We start from the raw sequence: 16,884 nt of genomic DNA, 5'->3' as shown, positions 1-16,884 counted from the left end.
CCTGAGAAGCCAGTTACGGGCAGGGACTGGTGAGGGCTTCAGGCCACCGTGGGGCAGGGCCACCTGAGCTTACTGGGAAGCTGGAGCTGAGCCCAGAGAGCCATCAGTGGTCAGCCACAGGGATGCTCTGCCCAGACAGCAGGGGCTGGTGACTTCAGAGGAGAAAGCCTGGACCAGCCAGTCTGGCCCCCCAGGCTATGATCTCCATGGTGGCACCTCCTTATCTCCTTTGGAAAAACCCAGCACTCTCCCGGGTGCAGAGTGTGAGCTGCTCACTGTGGGCGGGAGCCTGGGAGGCAGTTGGAGACTGTGGGGGCCATCGGGCATGCTGAGGCTGCCGAGAGGCCAGGACACATGACGCTTGGCTGTGAGCAAGAAGGTTCTACCAGAATGCAGCACAGCCAGAGCGGCCAAGCAAGCCTGGGTACTGACATGCAGCAAAGCCTTCCAATGGGGAGCTGGCCCTGCCTCAGCCCCGCCTGGACCTGGGTGTCCATCAGCCAGACTCCTGGTGCCCCACGGGACAGCTGCTTCCCCAGGACTTGGAGCCGGGCGAGCTCCAGGCCCCGCCGCCCCTCACGTGGCCCTGGGAAGGCATGCTGCTGGAGTCACTGTGAAGTTCTACAGGGCAGATGGCAGTGGGGAAGGGAAAATCAGAACGGCTCTTGTCTTCTCACTCCGCACCTGAGTCCCCTGGCTGACTGTGAGGTGGGACCTGCCCTCCTCCTCATGCCCACAGTGCAGAGTGGGGAGCTGGGTGCAGAGAGGGGTCACAGGCCATCACCACTGCTCAGGCTGAGTGACACCTGTGCAGTTGGCAGGCGCACTCAGTGGGGTGGGACTCCGCCTGCTCATGCCATCTGTGGCAGGGAAGCGCTCTTGCCAAGGCTGCCTCTCGAGACCAGCCCTCGTGGGAGTGATGGCTGGCCAGCTGCGCCTCACGTGTCAGGAGCTGAGCCTCAGGGACGGGGGCTCCTTGCTGGGAGGTTCTCGGTTTCATGGAGAAGCTGACTCGAAGGCGTTTCCAATGCATGAAATCGATGCAGGCCACCCTTGGGGCCAGTAAAGGACTCGTCTGGCTCCAGGGGCAGCAGAAGGAGTAAACCCAGGTTGTGGGCTGGAAGTGGGCCGCCTTCGCTGCCAGCAGAGCTGGAGTGGCCAAGGTCTTGGGCTCTGCGAGGTGACCCCCAGCTGCCACCCAGAAGCCTGTGTTCTGAGGGTCAGGCAGGCCCTGAGACCCAGGTGTGCAGCACCAGGGCCGGGGACCGAAGGAGAGGGCAGGGCTCCAGGAGGGGCCAGCACGGCCTGAAGCCAGATGGGCAGCCAAGGCGCTTGAGGGCGGCGGTGCACCTGCCTTCTCCCTTTAGATGCACAACCCCACCTGCAGCCTGGCCTGCCCGGGCACCGCGCCCTGTGCCCTACAGGTTTGTGCCCTACAGGTTTGTGCCCATGCTGCTGAGTACGGCTGCATCTGGTCCTGGTGTCCTCCTGTCCTTGCTGGTGTCGTGCTGAGCAGGAGCTGTGCTGAGGGGGTCCAGGGCTTGCCCCTGCTTGGCCCCTGGGCCTCCCTGGCGAGGCCCCACAACCAGGCACCGGAGCACGGAGGTCCCCCATCCTGCAGCTCTGGAGGCTGTGACTGTGATCAGGGCCCGGCAGGCGGGCTCCTCTCTCCTTGGTGTGTGGACAGCATCCCCCTGTGTCTTCCCATGGTCATCCCTCTGTGTGCATCTGTGTCTTGGTTTCCTCTCCTCCTGAGGACTCCAGGCCGACTGGTGACCCATCCTGAAGTACCTCTGAAAGATCCTGTCTCCACACAGCCACATTCCGGGGCCTTAGGGGCCAGACCCTTGGTCTGGGGATTTGCGGGAACCCAGCTCGGTCCCTAACACATGGCACCTCCCAGGCTGCTGGTGCCCACCACGGCAGACACACAAGACTAGACAGACCATCCAGAGGGCCGAGGAGATGCCCCCCCCCAGTACCAGGACCAGGCATGGCAGCAGGAGGCCTTGGGGGCTCTGTGCAGGACCCGGCTGCAGGGAGAGGGACCCCAGGCTCCTGCCTCCCCAGAGGCAGACAGCAGAAGCCCCTGAGGCCCTGCAGAGGCTGGTGGGCGGCACCCAGACAGCAGCACTGCAGGCCCGGGCAGGTCCCAGGCAGAGCGCTTGGTGGCAAGGGCTCACGCAGACCTGGAGAGGCCTGGCCCAGGACGCTTAGGGCTGGGAGCAGCCGTCCCTGGCGGTGGCCAGGGGTAGGGCGTGGCACGGGGTCAGCTGGGGAGCACTGCTCCCGAGAGGCTGCACACTGACCACGCCGAGAAGGGACGGCGTCTCTGTGCAGCGGGCAGTGGTGAAGGGGGACGCCTGGTGGGTGGAGTGGGGCATAGCTGCCCTGGCACGCAGAGGGAGGTTCTGCCAGCCGCCAGGCTGCGGGCTGCTTTGCCTGTCGCCTGAGGCCTTCCCGTCGCTGGTCCACACTCCTCCAGCAGGGGCAGGGACCAAAAGCCTGGTGGGTGGTGCTGCTGGAGAGTGGCGACCACCCACGGGCTCCGGGTCGGGGCCCTGGCTCAGCCGCCGATGCTCTCCTCCCTAGGACACCAGGACTTCCTCGGAGAGCATCGTTTCCGTGCCTGCCTCCAGCACCTCAGGGTCTCCCAGCCGCGTCATCTACGTAAGTGGGGCCTGCGCCCGTCACCCAGGGTGGCAGGGGTGAGGCCCCGTGTGCTGGCCACTGGCCTGGGCAGTCGCATGTGCGGATTTCCTGGGATTGATTCCCCTGGAACTCACCCCAACTCTCTAGTGACCAGAAGGCAAAGGGGTGGCTCAGAGGTGTTGCCTACAGTGGCATAGAAATGTCACATGGGTGGTGCAGGTGTGCTTGGCACCGCAGGGAGGGGCACGCCGGAATCTCATTAGCAGTCGTGGATGGCCGTGGCTCTGAGAGGCAGCGTTAGGGACCGGGCTTGTGCTATCTGCCAACCTTCTTGTGAAAGCGGCCCAGCGTGCCACGCGGGCTGGCTGATCAGGGGAGGGGGCCCAGCCCCTATCCCATCCTTGCCCAGAATGGCAGGTGACATGGGACAAGTCTCTTCTGCAGTGGGTTCTCTGCAACAGGGTGCAGCTGGGTTTGCACTTCTCTGCGCGTCTCCACCCTCCCTCCCGTGGTCATTGACAGACTTTCTCCTGCCCTAATTCTTAAGGGTGATAATGATGAACACTCTTTCCTTGAGTAACTAACTCTTCTGTCACTGGCCTGAAGGGTGACATACTGTGGCCCTCTGGGGACATCCCCTTGAGAGTTAGTGTGAGGTCGTCAAACCAGCTGTGCGATCTTGGGTGACACGTTCTCCTCTCTGAGCCTCTGGCGGCTCATCTGTAGGGTGAGGAGACCCTGCCCCACTGTCCAGGGCTCACTGAGGTGTTTTGCAGGAGGCCCTGGGCACGAATCCTGGCCCAGAGGAAGGACCTAGGCATCCCTCGCTGCCAACATTACTGTTGGCATCTCTACCAGCTGCTCCGCTGCCATGACAGCTGGAGACAGCGTTTGAATGAGGGAGGCTGTTATCTCATGGGCGGAGGCTGAAGTCCAAGATCAAGTGTGGGTAGGGCTGGTTCCTCCTAAGGCCTTTCTCCTGGGCTCATGGACGGTGCCTTCTCCCCGTGTCCTCACAGGGTTGTCCCTGTGCCTGTCTGTGTCCTGATGGCCTCTGCTTATCAGGACACCAGGCGTCCTGGATCAGGGTACCCTACAGACCTCACGCCACCTTAAGGAACACTGAAGGCCCGTCTCCACACTGTCACTCTGAGGTCCTGGGGAGGCAAGGTCCAGCCCACCGTGCCATATTGTCATCACCTCGAATCTAATGCTCGTCAGGATCATCAGATGCTTACAAAGTGCGTAGCGGGCCTGGCACCTGGAAGGTGCTCCACAGATGCTCGCCACTGCTGTTGGAGCTTAAAAATGGCATTTGCCAAGGGCTCCGTCTCTGTAGCGGCCACGTAGCCGGCATCGAGTGGTGGCAGCAGCCTCCCACGTCCCAATGCCACTTTCAGACAGTGAGCAGCAGAGCCGGGCTGTCTCCAGGCCCCACGGCTCCATGCGCACATGACAGTGGCGGGGCCTTTCTCCCTCAGGTGGTTGCTAGCACAGCTGAGCTCCAAGCCCCCAGGGCCCTGGGAAGCCAGCCCGGATGGGGTCAGGCCATGATCATGCCTCCCAGGGACTTCCCACAGGAGGCGGACCCTGAGCCCCTGGCCTCAGGTGGCCTGTGGGCCAAGGAAGGGTGCAGGGCTCTGCTGGGTAAGCAGCGTCCCGGCTGGAGTCGCCACGCTGTGTAGATAGGTGCGCACCTGATTCCGTTCTAAACAGAATCGGGAATCCAGCTCCCCAAACCTAAACCACCAGTTCTTAGATTGGTTCCGTGAGGCAGCACTGGCCAGAAACAGGGCAGCTGCGCGGGGGTGGCTCAGCCAGATGCAGACTCACCGGTGCGTGGCCTCTCACACATCCGAGCACGGGGCCACAGTCCAAGGACACACGTCCTCCCAGAGCCCGCAGCCCACAGCCAGAGCACCCAGGTCTGTCTCCCAGGTCAGGGTTGGTGTCGGGGCCAGTGGGCAGGTCCTGTGGTTGATCCCTTCACTGGAAGGGAGCTGCGGGAGCAAGCCCTCCTGTCTCCGGCGGGGCCTCTGCTCAGTCCCCACTCCCCGCTGGGGTCTGCGGTCAACCTCCTATGTGCCTGCCCTGGCTGGGAGCTGGACACACTGGAGATGAAACCAGGGAGCGCCTTGGACTTTTGCAAATGCCGCTTTGATTTTAATTCATTTTGGCAAGGGTGTCCAGCACTTTGGCTATGTCAAGCTTGGAGTTAGGGAGAGGGACTCGATGGGGAGTGAGGTGGGGTTCGGGAACCCTCTAGTGTTGGCTGGGGACACAGACTGAGATCAGTCCTTCCCCCATAGGAAGAAAAAATACCACCACCCTAGCTGGGAGGAGGGAACCAGAGGAGGGGCTGGTTCAGTCGGAGCTGGGGAGAGCCCTGCAGCCGGGCCATGCTGCCCTTGCTGTGTGACTCTGAATGAGTTATGCAGCCTCTCTGGGCTCCTTGTCTGTTAAAAGGAGTTACTGTGAGAGTTCCTGTTGTGAGTACATAGTAAAGGGCTCAGTACCTGTGCTGCTACTGAGGGTGCCTTGTTGGAGGTCCCCACAGGGGAGCCCTGGGCAGGCTGCTGGGGCCAGTAGGGTCTGGGTCAGAGCCACCTGTGGCTGGAAAGTGCCCAGGCAGCCTGAGGAGCACCCAGAGCCAGGGTGGAGGGGCAGGCGGGCAGGGCGTTGGCATGCACGTGCCAGCAGCAGGGCAGCACTGGAGAAGGCAGCGATGAGCAGGAAGCAGCCAGCCAGGTAGGATCCCCTGAGCCCAGCCAGGCCTCCCATGCTGGGTCAACGAGCGCAGGTGAGTGCCCTCTGTGGGCAGGTGTGGGCCAGGGCTAACCCGGGTGCGCATGCTCATGGTGCCAAGCTGCGTGCCCAGCATGTGCGCGTGCATGTGGATGCGTGCACTCGGTGGGTATGGGGGTGATCGTGTGTGTGCAGGCAGGTGTGCCGACGTGCAGGACGGGTGTGAGTATAGGTGTGAGTGAGGCCCGGGGACCAGGCCGGGGGCGCACGAGTGTGCACACCAGGTGGGAGAGATGCAGGTGTGGGGAGCATCCCTCCAGCCAGACAGGCGTGTCCGCTGTGAGCATAGACACACACGGCACCAGTGTGCGTGCGTGTGCTCATGTGCATACGTGTGCCGCGCACACGTGCCTATTCCTGTCCACGCCTGCCTTTCACCTTCCACAGGCCCGGCTGGCCACATCCGTCCTGACCTCTCCAACGGGGGCCCCTCTGTAGAGGAGGACACAGGCTCGGGAGGTGTGCTCCAGGCCGTGTGGCCCTCGTGGCTGGCACGGGGCAGGCCGTCCCAGCAGAGTCCCTGCCCGCCGGCGCTCGAGGGGCTGTGCTCTGGCCGCGAGGTGGTGGTGGGGTGGCTGCTGCCTGGGTCGCAGGCTCACTCCCCTCCCTCTGCTCTCTCCTCCCTCAGGCCAAGCTTGGGGATGAGATCCTGGACTACAGGGACTTGGCGGCACTTCCCAAAAGCAAGGCCATCTACAACATCGACCGCCCGGACATGATCTCCTACTCGCCCTATGTCAGCCACTCTGCGGGGGACAGGCAGAGCTACGGCGAGGTACGGCCTACCTGTGGCCAGGCGTCTTCCCGCGTGTGGGCTTTGAATGGGGTCCAGTCAGTGTCCTCTGCTCTGGTGCTCCCTCACCCCTCGGGGCCCTGCCACACCCCACTCACTGGTCCCCAGAGCTCTGGCTCAAGTAGAGCCTGCAAGAGCTCCTTAGAGGAGCGGGGAGCAGGGAACATGCTGCTTTTTGGGAAAAGGGGTAGAAATTCCGTGAAAATCTCTGGCTCCTGAAGTGTTGGTGTATTTTCATGAAGCATGAACACAGGTTTTCCTCTGCCCGGATGCTCCTGCCACACCCACCCCGCCAGCCAGCAGGCTCCCCTCGGTGACTTCCGTGGACCAGTTCCACCCACCTTGTGACCATGAATCACTCCCCAGTGTTGGGAGAGCATCCTCCGTTACATGGTGGCTTCCTGTCCAAGGCTGGCGTGGCAGTCGGAGGTGGTTTTCACTTCTCTTTCTGGGATTTGAGGTTTTGGAGCACCTGTGGCTGCAGGTGCTGGGCCGTGGGCCTCAGTGTGTTGCCCAGGTGTGGCCAGACGCCCGTGCTCATGGGGCAGGGGAGCTGGGTCCTTTCAAGCACAGTTCCTTTGGTTCTCACTTGAGTGACTTCTCAAAATGAGGGAAACCAGGGCCGAAACCCCAGGACCCATCCACAGCACAGAAGCCTGAGGGACAAACCTCACTGTCCCAAGAGACCAGAGGGAGGGCAAGGCAGGTGGTCCAGCCGCACCCACCTGCCCGTGCCAGAGCTGGGCAGGTCCTCACCATTGAGCATCTGGCCTCAGGCACAGGCACCAGTTCAGGGCCAGAGAGGTTGAGCAAGGTGGCTCTGGTCTCTCTGAGACCCAGATCCAGGTCCTTCTCCCCAGGACCCCATCCTGGCTGTCCTTGATCTTCTAGAGCTGGTTCAAGTTCCTGCTCCACCTGTCAGCCCAGGGTGGCAGCCGGCCCCTCCCTGGTTGGAGGGCTTGCTTTTCAGGAGGTCACGTGGGAGGGTCGGGAGTGAACAGAGGTATGTGGGCGCATGTGGGGTGTCGACACCCTCGCCCTGCATCCAGGGCTCAGACGATGTCCCCAGTTGCTGAGCAGCATCGCGCCCATGGACGTGGGTCCTGAGCCGGGCTGTGCTTACCCCTCCTAGCCCAGGCCCGGCTCTCTGCTCCCAGCCCTGCGGGCCCCGGCTGGGAACGTGCTTACTGATGGTCCCTAGGGGTCCTTGGAGGTCGGGGACTGTGCAGAGCAGACACTGGTCTCGGGCTGGACGGCAGACCCACTTGCCTTCCAGGGGTCGTCGCCGAGAAGGGATCGACAGGGAACCCCAGCCCTAGGCTCCCGGTCACCCTCTGTCCGCTGGCCCCCTCTCCCCTCCTTTCCAGGGAGAACCCAGGTGATGTGCCCTCGGAGTGTGGCCAGGGCCAGAGCCTTTAACTCCAGGAAGACGTGCCTCTGCGCACCGTGGTGGGCACCACAAGCCTGCCAAGCCCTGGCCTACTGGCACCAAAGCCCTTCCTGGGGCCCTTTCTCTGGTGCCTGGGCCATATTCTTCTAAAAGAAGCCTCGCAGGCCGTACCGTGTCTCCAGGGGTGGGGTCTTTCTCTGTGTGGTGACTCAAGTCCGCGGGTGCACGTGACACCCCTATTGCCTGCCGGTCCCCAAACTGCCCCTCTGTCCCCAGAGTAGCTGCCTAGTGCCAGGTGCTGACAGTCACTCTGTTGTGTCCACAGTCTCCTCAGTTGCTCTCGCCAACGCCGACTGAGGTAACCCCCCTCTTGCCTGTGCCCTGTTTGCTACGGAGTTGCCGCCCACGGGTTACAAAGATGACCAGCCGAGGTGCCCTGGAAGGGCCTGGGTTCCTGGCTGCAGCCCCCAGGGCTTGGCCACCTTCCTCGGCTGGTTATCTTTATAATCGCACCTCATCTGCATGCTTCCCTGTGTCTGCGGCCCTGCCCTCATGGACGCCTGGGGCACAGCATCACCCGAGCAGGTTGTGGTCTGGGGTCGTGGCTCCCTGGGCTAGCTCAGGGTCACCTCATGCCCAAGCAGGACACAGGAATCTCCTGGGCCCTTGCAGAGGAGCACTCTGAAAGGACCTCTGTAGCAAAAACCTGCCTCCTTAGCAGCCCAGGGCGTTCCTGGCTCTCAGCAATTGGCCAGCGATGTAGGTAGCCAGTCAGGCTGCAGCCTGCACGGGGCCCGGGAGCTGCAGGTGGGTGTCACGGGACTCAGGAACAGGGAACAGCGACAGCTGGCGCTGGAGAGCTTGCCCTGTGTTCATACCGTCTCGAGCGCCTCATGCCCAGGAACGCATTTGCTCCATGGTCACTGCAGGAAGTGCCCATTATGATTTTCTCCAGCATGTGCGGAGAAGCCCAGGCGAGGGGAAGCCCAGTAACTCTCCAGGGTCACGAGCTGTAGAGACAGGAGGATTCCTGCACCACTGGGCTGCAGAACCTGGGCCCCCTGCTGGGCTCCGGCCCCCTCATCCCCTCCCCTGTCCTGATGAGCAGTCCCCTGGCCACTGTCTTCACAGTGGTGCCCTAAGTCACTAAAGCACAGGTGACCTCTGGTGAGCCCAGCTGGCCTTTCTTGCACTGCCCAATTACCTGCACAGTGTAATCCTGGGAGGGGCAGCAGCTCCTCCCACGGAGGTGGCAAAGGTCTGTGAGACGTGTGCTCTGAGAATGAGCCCAGCCTTGGCAAAGCCTGCCTCTCAGAAGGCAGCCCCACCTGGACACCAGCAGGCGCCTGGTCAGCAGGAGTCTACACAGACTACAGGCTTCTGGTGGTCTCTATGGCCCTGGGACCACCTGCCTCCTGTCTACCCATCCTCCATGGGGTTCCCAGTCCACCCCTCAGAAGTGGCCCCAGGAGATGGAACCTCCTTCTCTTGCTGGACTCAGGACTTCCCCCTCCTCCCTCATAGTTCTGGGGAACCAGAATCTTCTATAGAGTCCCTGCCTGTCCCTCTGCCTGGCTCCTTAGCCTGCCCTTAGACACAGCACTGGGGTTCAGGAGGAGCCGGGTTACCCTGCTGCTGTGCGGCAAAGAAGGCCACCCTGCCTCAGAACAGGCAGCAGGTGGGCATCAAACCTCAAACCCTTGGATCCAGACCTGCAACAGCCAGGCAGGCAAGTGGCCAGCTCACGCCAAGCTCCTCAACCTGCAGTAGCCAGCCCAGGATCCAGGCTGGGCCAGGAGAGAGGACAGCCCCAGGTATACCTTGGTGGCAGGGCTGTGCAGAGGATGCCAGAGGTGGGAGGGGACAACAGCACTCTAGCCAGACAGGAGAGGAAGGACTGAGGCTGGGCGGTGCCCGCAGGAAGTGGCCCCAGGCGACTGAGGGGGTGGTGGGAAGGAGAGCCCCAGGCTGCAGGTCAACTCAGGCCGGCCAGGGCAGCCACGAGCACCAGACCAGACCCCGCTCATCCCCGTGACACTGCAAGGGGTGGACAGCGGTGCCAGCCCTTGCCAGGGTGGTGGGCAGGGCTGGCATGGTCCAGGCCACGTGCCACGCTGCAGGGTAGGGGCAGGCTGCTCCCACACCATGGTGCCTTGCCATCTCATGCTGCCACCACCCGCTCTGACTGCTCCCAGCAGCCCTCTCTTGCTTGGATGGGGCTGGTCACCAGTGCCTGTGGGCACCTTTCCCTCCCTGAATGTGACCCACAGCCCTTGGTGCCCCCAGCTCACCCACGAGGAGTCCCCGTCTGGAACTAGAGGCACTCGGTGGTTCTCACTCTCGGTTCAAGAAGCCCCAGGGGCTGGGGCGGTCTGAGGAGACACGGAGGATACAGGTCCATCAGGCCTCCACCACCCCTGGAGCCCCAGTCCACAGGAGGCCCCGACGGAGGGAGGCCCAGTGCCTGATGGGACGGGGCATGCTTAGGCTAAGGGGCATGTCAGCACCACGGCCAGGCTGAACTGGCTCTTCAGGTGGGGCCTGGCAGGGAGGTTCCATCTGGGCCATGTCCAGTCAGCCCTGGGGCCAGGGGACAAACGCTGAGGGGCGGGCAAGGGGCAGGCCGAGCTCTCGCTGCAGGTGTTCACAAGCTCGTCTTCCCGCCCAGGGGGACCAGGATGACCGGTCCTACAGGCAGTGCCGGACCTCCAGCCCCAGCTCGGCGGGCTCCGTCAGCCTCGGGCGCTACACCCCAACCTCACGGTCGCCCCAGCACCACAGTCGCCCAGGTACTGGGTCCCCTGGCTCCCTGGCCCCTGATCAGACTGTCCTCGTGGCTGTTTTGCTGTTACAAAGCGGCCTCTCATGCAACTAGGAACGTGACCGAAGGGTGGGATTGCCCGGGGGTGGCTGGTGGAGTTAGTGACATGAAGGAAGAATCCCGCTCCTGTCCGGGAAGAGGCGGCAGGGTACCCTGTTGGTTAGAGCATTGCCTGGAAGCACACACCCAGGAACGCTGGTCCTGCTCACGCGTCCGTAGAAGGTGGGAGAGCACGTGGGGCGGCGGGCAGAGGACTTGAGGAGGCAGGAGAGCGGCCAGAGGGGGATTGGAACGTGCATTCGCACCTCGCCTGTGCTCAGCCGGTCCTGCAGGGGAACAGTCCTGTGGGAACATGGGCATGAGAACCCTGGCAGGCTCCCCGGTCAGGGGCGCCCCACAGCGGATCCCTCCACCCCTCACCTCATCCCCACCTGCCCCACTGCATTGCTGCACCTCAGCTTTGAGACTCCTCGGCCCAGAGTGTCAAAGCCCAGGGGGATGCACATGAACGCTGCCTCTTTGAGGGATTTTTCCAGGCTGCTTCCTTTGTCAGTTGTGCATGACCCCATTTCCACATTTGTGATGACAGCTCTGATGTTTGCACACCTGGTGGAAAAATCAAGTCATTCATTGCAAAGTCACTTTCATTGACTCTTTATAATGTGCTTGGTCCATCTGCCCAGCAAGCATGAAGAAAGTGGGCAAGTGAGTGACTGAGTGAGTGAGTGACTGAGTAAGTGAGTGACTGACTGAGTGAGTGACTGAGTGACTGAGTGACTGAGTGAGTGACTGAGTGAGTGAGTGACTGAGTAAGTGAGTGACTGAGTAAGTGAGTGACTGAGTGAGTGACTGAGTGAGTGAGTGACTGAGTGACTTGAATGAGTGAGTGAGTGACTGAGGGAGTGACTGAGTGACTGAGTGAGTGAGTGACTGAGTAAGTGAGTGACTGAGTGACTGAGTGAGTGACTGAGTGACTGAGTGAGTGACTTGAGTGAGTGAGTGAGTGACTGAGTGAGTGAGTGACTGAGTGACTTGAATGAGTGAGTTACTGAGTGAGTGACTGAGTGACTTGAGTGACTGAGTGAGTGACTGAGGGAGTGAGTGAGTGAGTTACTGAGTGACTGAGTGAGTGAGTGAGTGAGTGAGTGAGTGACTGAATGAGTGACTGAGTGACTGAGTGACTGAGCGAGTGACTGAGTGAGCAGATGCGTGTGGGGAGTGAGTGGGCAGGCAGGTAGTGGGGCCTTTGTGAGTGACCACGGTCAGCTTAACCGAGTCCTCCGCAGGCCCCTTGCTTACTGGACCACTCGCCACCACATCGCAGGGTGGCCTGGGCTTGCTGGCTATGGTCCAGGCTAAGGCTAGAGGCCAAGGCTTGGGACACACCGTGAGGCCTGAGGATGTGGTGACAGACCACTGCCTGGCCTCTGGAGCTGCCCTCCAACTGGGTCCTTGATCCCAAGGAAAACCCCAGGTGGAGTGATAGGCATGTCTCAGGGGACCGTCCTCCCTGGAGCCCCAGCCCAAGGCTTGGGCTTGCCGCCTTGGGCTTCCGCCATGTTCTTGGTGGGCACCCTGCGGAGGGTCTCCTGGTGTGTTCCTGGAGATGGGAGGCGCAGCTCTTCCTAGGCCAGTAGGGACCAGGACGGCCGTGGCCTGGGCTGCGGGGCTGACTCCTTGCTCTCTGTCGCCCGCAGCTGGTACTGTGAGTGTGGGTACCAGTAGCTGCCTCTCCCTGTCCCAACACCCCAGCCCCACCTCCGTGTTCAGACACCAGTACATCCCCTACTTCCGAGGTAAGGCGCGCAGCGCTGGGGGTGGGCTGCTCGTCCTGTGTCGGCCGCATGGCTTCCTGAGCCCTCTGTCTCCTCCCCGTGCCCCTTGTGGTCTGTGTTCCGTGTGTCCAGCTCCATTCCTGTTGGCGTGTGCGTGTTCCTGGCAGGGAAAGGCTGGTAGCTGGTTAGGCGAGGTGCAGAGGAGGAAGAGCCCTGAGAGGTGGGGGAGGACGCAGGCCTGCTCTGTGCTGGACACGACTCGCTGCCCCCCAAGTCGGCCCCGCGGACTGGGCTGCCTCGGGTCGGTTCAGGAGCAGAAGCTCTGCTGGGGAGCAAGGTGCCGGCCTCGGTCTCGCAGCTCCTGGCAGGGCCAGGAGGCTCACCATGCAGCTCCAGACCCTGGCTCCTCCCAGGACACAGACTGCCCCCCGTCCCTGCGAGGATGTGTGCCCGTGCTCCCCCAGGAGGCAGGCCTCCTGCTCCCCTCCACACGAGGACTGGACTGTGTCCCCCACACTCACATGCTGAGGTCCTGGCCAACCCACCCATGTGACTGGAGAGGACCTTTGATAACGTGCATCCGGTCAGTTGCACAAGGTCCCCCAAGGGCTGGTGGCCCTGTAAGGAGGGGCCCTGCACACGTGTCTGTGCACATTCAGAGGGGGCCACACATGCCTGCCCCGGCCGCCACCCCCAGCCTCTGCCACCGCAAGAAGATATGCACCTGCTGTCGAAGGCCATCTGTGGCGTTCCACACAGCCCAGCGTACAGACGCCACGGACACTCAGGGCGGGAGAGGACGCAGGCACGGGACCTGGCCGAGTCCCCGTCCCTTGCCGTGTGGAGTAGGACCTCTCCAGAAGACGCCGCCAAGGCAGCTGGATGCGCCATCCTGGGAAAGCCGGCGGTCGGGGGCCACTCTCTCATGTGCTTCCATCACAGGCTTCACCAGCCAGTCCACCCAGAGGGGCCCAGGTCATCCCCCACCTTCCCCACCACGGGCTGGGAGGGACACAGAGCCCGAGGCAGGCTCCGGAGCAGGGGCAGCCCGAGACCCCGCTGCACGTGTGCGCAGTCTGAGGGAGCCCGAGCTCCCACCTCTGCACCAGTACGAGGCCCTGGATCCAGGCAGTGAATAGTCGCTGTTGCTGACACTGTCTCCTGGTTTCCAGGCAGCCGTCATGAGCAGCTTCCCGCAGGGCCTGGAGCCAGCGCTCCCCTGGTCAGTCTTCTTCGCCCACTTCTGAGTCTCCACCCTGGAATTCTTACCACTCCAAGATGAGGAAAGGCCCAGATGAGACCCCAGTCCAGGGCAGGCCTTCAGGCTGCAGTGCCCCGGCTCCAGTCTGGCCTGTGGGCAGCACGCATTCTCAGCCCCGGGAGAGGCCAGGGAAGGCAGCAGAGTGGAAGGCAGCTAGTCCTTCCTCCCACCTCCCAAAGAGGGGACTGTGCTCAGGCCCCACCCACTGCCCACCAAGATGTGGTTCAGGGCCTTCTGTGCCACTGCCCAGCACAGCATCCCCAGGCCAGGAGGCACCTGCCCTGCTCTCTTGTGTCAGATGCAGGAAGCCTGGCCCCAGAGCTTTACCCCAGCCTGACTCCATGGCCTCTGTGACCCTGGGCGTCCCAGGGTCCTTGCAGAACTTGCCCCGGAGGAGATCAAGGCTCAGAGGGAACTTCCTGGTTTGAGATCAAGCCCAAAGCAGAGCCAGAATGGAGGCTTCAACCCCGTCCACATTCACGTCACCTGGCTCTTCTCCGAGGCCACCAGAGGGAGCCTTCCCCAGTCCTTCTCCCCAGGTCTTGGACTGCAGCACACCCAGGCTCTGAGCACTCAGCTGCCCACCTCTCACTTGGCCGTGGGCCTGGCATCCGCTCCTCTCTAGGAAGGCCCTTGAGCTTGGCTCTGGGTGTCTTTGGCTCTGTTTGCAGAGCTTCGTGCCAAACGACACTGTGGCTGGAGGGCTTCCCCAGAGAGTCGCACCCGGGCCGGCCGGTGCTCACCCAGCCTGACAGCTGCGGCCAGGGGCCCCGTGTGTCTCTCCCCTCTTCCCATCCCATCAGTGCCCAGGCCCACCTTCCCACTGAGGCTCAGTGCCCAGGCCCCTCCCCGGCACCCACGTTCAGTAGAGGGCCCCCTGGCATTTGTACTTTAGTGTGGATTTCGGTCCCTGGTGTGTCCCTGGGGTAGCGTATCGTTTAAATCTGACCTCTGGCTGTTGAAGAGCAGGCGGCAGGGACGGGTGTGGGGTGCCCAGGGGTCTCCATGCTGCCGAGGCCCTGGGTCTGGGCAGCCACCACTTGCTGACTGGCTAGCCTCCTCTGACCCATGCGGTATGAGGAGGAAGGGAGGGAGAAGCTTTAGCCCAGCCGCCCACCTGCCACCCTGCCCTGGGTAGCTCCTCATCTGCCGATGTCCCCTCCCTCAGCGCTGAAGTGGGCCCTGTTGCTGGGCCCTGAACCCCACAGGGCGGCTGTGGCCCACGACTCAGGTGGGAGGCGCTGCTGTCAAAGTCCCGCACCTGTCCTGGCCGCGGTCCTGATGGCCCTGGGCCTGACCCGGAGCTAGACTTGCTTTGGTTCCACCTTGAAAAGGTCCCACAAGAGCAGGCCCAGAGAGCCTGAGGGCCTGGGTTGGCACAGGGGAGCGACCAAGTGAGGCCGTCACCTTATAACCCGAAGCAGGCCACCGACTCCTTGAGCCCACCTGGAATGACGAAGGGGCCGAGTGCATAAGTAAAGGGAAGAAAGCAGATCTGCCAGCTGAGCGCAGCAGGCGCTCCCTCAGCAGCTGGGCACCCCACCCGTGTGGCGGGGACTTACCTAGGACCTTCTCTCCAGAGAGGAGGCTTAGGAAGAGGGCCCTGCCAGCCCAGCTGTGGCCTCAGCAAGGAGCCCTGTTGACAGCCGTCACTGGTCTGCCCCACAGCGAGGGTGGCTCCCCACCCCTGTGGTCCGCCCCCCCGCGTCCCCCAGAGCACCGTGTGTCCTGGGAAAGGAACAGACAAATCCGGCAGAAGCACTTCCCGATAAAAGCCTGCCAGCGCTCTCCAGGACCGCCAGTCATCGAGCACGAGGGAGATCTGGGAAACAGGCCTGCCCACGAGGCACAAGGGAGACGTCAGCTAACATGATGTGTCATCCCCGGACAGAGGGAGGACACGGGGAAACAGGCACCACCCTCACGGTGTGGCATTTAAGGTGGTGCTGTTGTGCCAACCTGCAGCGGGGCATCAGCCAGAGGACGGGCTGGGGGTGGGACTACCTGAAACCATGTTTAAGCTGGAAGACGAGGATGCACCCACAGCCATGGGCTGCCCACCACGACAGGGCTCACCCAGGGCAGAGGGCGCTGGAGCCCCCTGGCAGTGTGAGAAGCCCCCTGGACATGACCCCCTGCAGGAGGAGCCCTGAGCTCCTGCCAGGGGGTATTGCCACTGAAGCTGGAGGAGGAACCTGGCCCCTGAGCGGCAGCAAGGCTGCGGGCTGAGGCAGGCGTGCGGGGGCATGGCACCTGCCGGGAACCATCCTCAGACCTTCTGGAGTTTGTACGGATGCATTCTTTAAAGGCTGTGCTCTGTCATGTGTCGCTGTCCTTGGGGGGGTCTAGTCACAGTCATCCTGGGGAGAAGGGGCCTGTGGTTTCCTCTCCCTGCACAGGGGTCCCATCCCCCTGGTATGAAGCCCCTGGAGGTGCTGGAGCCCGTGGACTAGGGTGGAGCCCAGGGTGGGCCGTGCTATTCTGAGGGGCAGTAGTTACGCCCATCAGTGTCAACAGAAGAAATCAGCACGCACACCCAGGTGGGAGAAGGTGGTGCCAGTGAGCGTCAGCCCACCCGTGTGGCCTCAGCCTGTGTGGGCAGTGGTGGGCATGGCAGGGTCGACCGGAGCCGAGCCCTCTGCCCCACGTGCCCTCCCACTGCACCTGGCTCCCCCTCCCAGGCCCCACTCCTCCAGAGCCAGCATCTGTCCAGCCTGCTGCAGTCCCGGGCAGGTCCCCTCCAGGCCAGCTCAGCCCTCACTTCTGTGGGTGTTCTGTTTTACCGCAAGGTCACTTGGGTCCTGCTGTTTGGACCAGCCACACAATGGGGAGGGTCTCAAGTCCAGAGTGTCCATTTCCCCCGCCTAGCTGCCACCCAGTGTCCTGCAACTCCCTGAGGCTAACGGGTGTCTTGCTGTGAGCCACGGTCCTCTTCACCAAGTGTCCAGAGCCCATCACACTGTCTGTCACCTCATTCCTTACGCAGCTGTGGGGCATGGGGCGTTCACCAGGTAACCCTGCTGTCTCGCTGGTGACTTGATAATCCAACCTCCTTCCCAGGCAGAGATTCCACTTCCAGATGGGGTAAAGAACTGGAGCCAGGCTTGGAAGCTACTTTCCACTGCATTTGCCAAAAAAGTATGAATTCAGGGAGGTGGAAATTGATGGTTGCTGGGCTTCTCTTTTTATGTATTTAGCAAAATATCACTCAGTGACTTTGAAGGACTCATCCCAGTGCCTTAGTTTGACCCATGAAGCTGATTTTAGGTGCCTGGAGAAGCAGCCCTGTGCGCACAGGCTAAGGGGAAGGCAGGCCTGGGCTGGAGAGCGCAGGCCGCAGGGTGCCCAGGGCAGCTGGGGCGCATACCCAGGATCGGGCTCTGCCCG

The 16,884-nt window shown here is 62.5% G+C and overlaps 1 protein-coding gene across 19 annotated transcripts in view; it reads left to right on the top strand.

Moving 5' to 3' along the window:
• Positions 1-16,884, top strand: part of ABLIM2 (actin binding LIM protein family member 2) — a 124,282-nt gene that overhangs the window by 70,785 nt on the left and 36,613 nt on the right. For 8 of the 19 annotated variants that reach the window (XM_079154418.1, XM_079154432.1, XM_079154431.1 and 5 more), the window contains 6 exons: positions 2,593-2,670; positions 6,086-6,232; positions 7,966-7,998; positions 10,309-10,429; positions 12,159-12,257; positions 16,558-16,635. In XM_079154418.1, coding sequence (XP_079010544.1) covers positions 2,593-2,670; positions 6,086-6,232; positions 7,966-7,998; positions 10,309-10,429; positions 12,159-12,257; positions 16,558-16,635 — 556 coding nt within the window. The remainder of the gene's footprint in view (positions 1-2,592; positions 2,671-6,085; positions 6,233-7,965; positions 7,999-10,308; positions 10,430-12,158; positions 12,258-16,557; positions 16,636-16,884) is intronic. The other 11 variants (XM_079154435.1, XM_079154429.1, XM_079154436.1 and 8 more) reach the window with 4 other exon arrangements.

Source organism: Sciurus vulgaris (assembly GCF_902686455.1).
Source record: "Sciurus vulgaris genome assembly, chromosome: 9".
Taxonomy (NCBI): Eukaryota; Metazoa; Chordata; class Mammalia; order Rodentia; family Sciuridae; genus Sciurus; species Sciurus vulgaris.
Note: the sequence above shows the minus strand (reverse complement) of the source record. Positions and strands in the feature narration are given on the sequence as shown.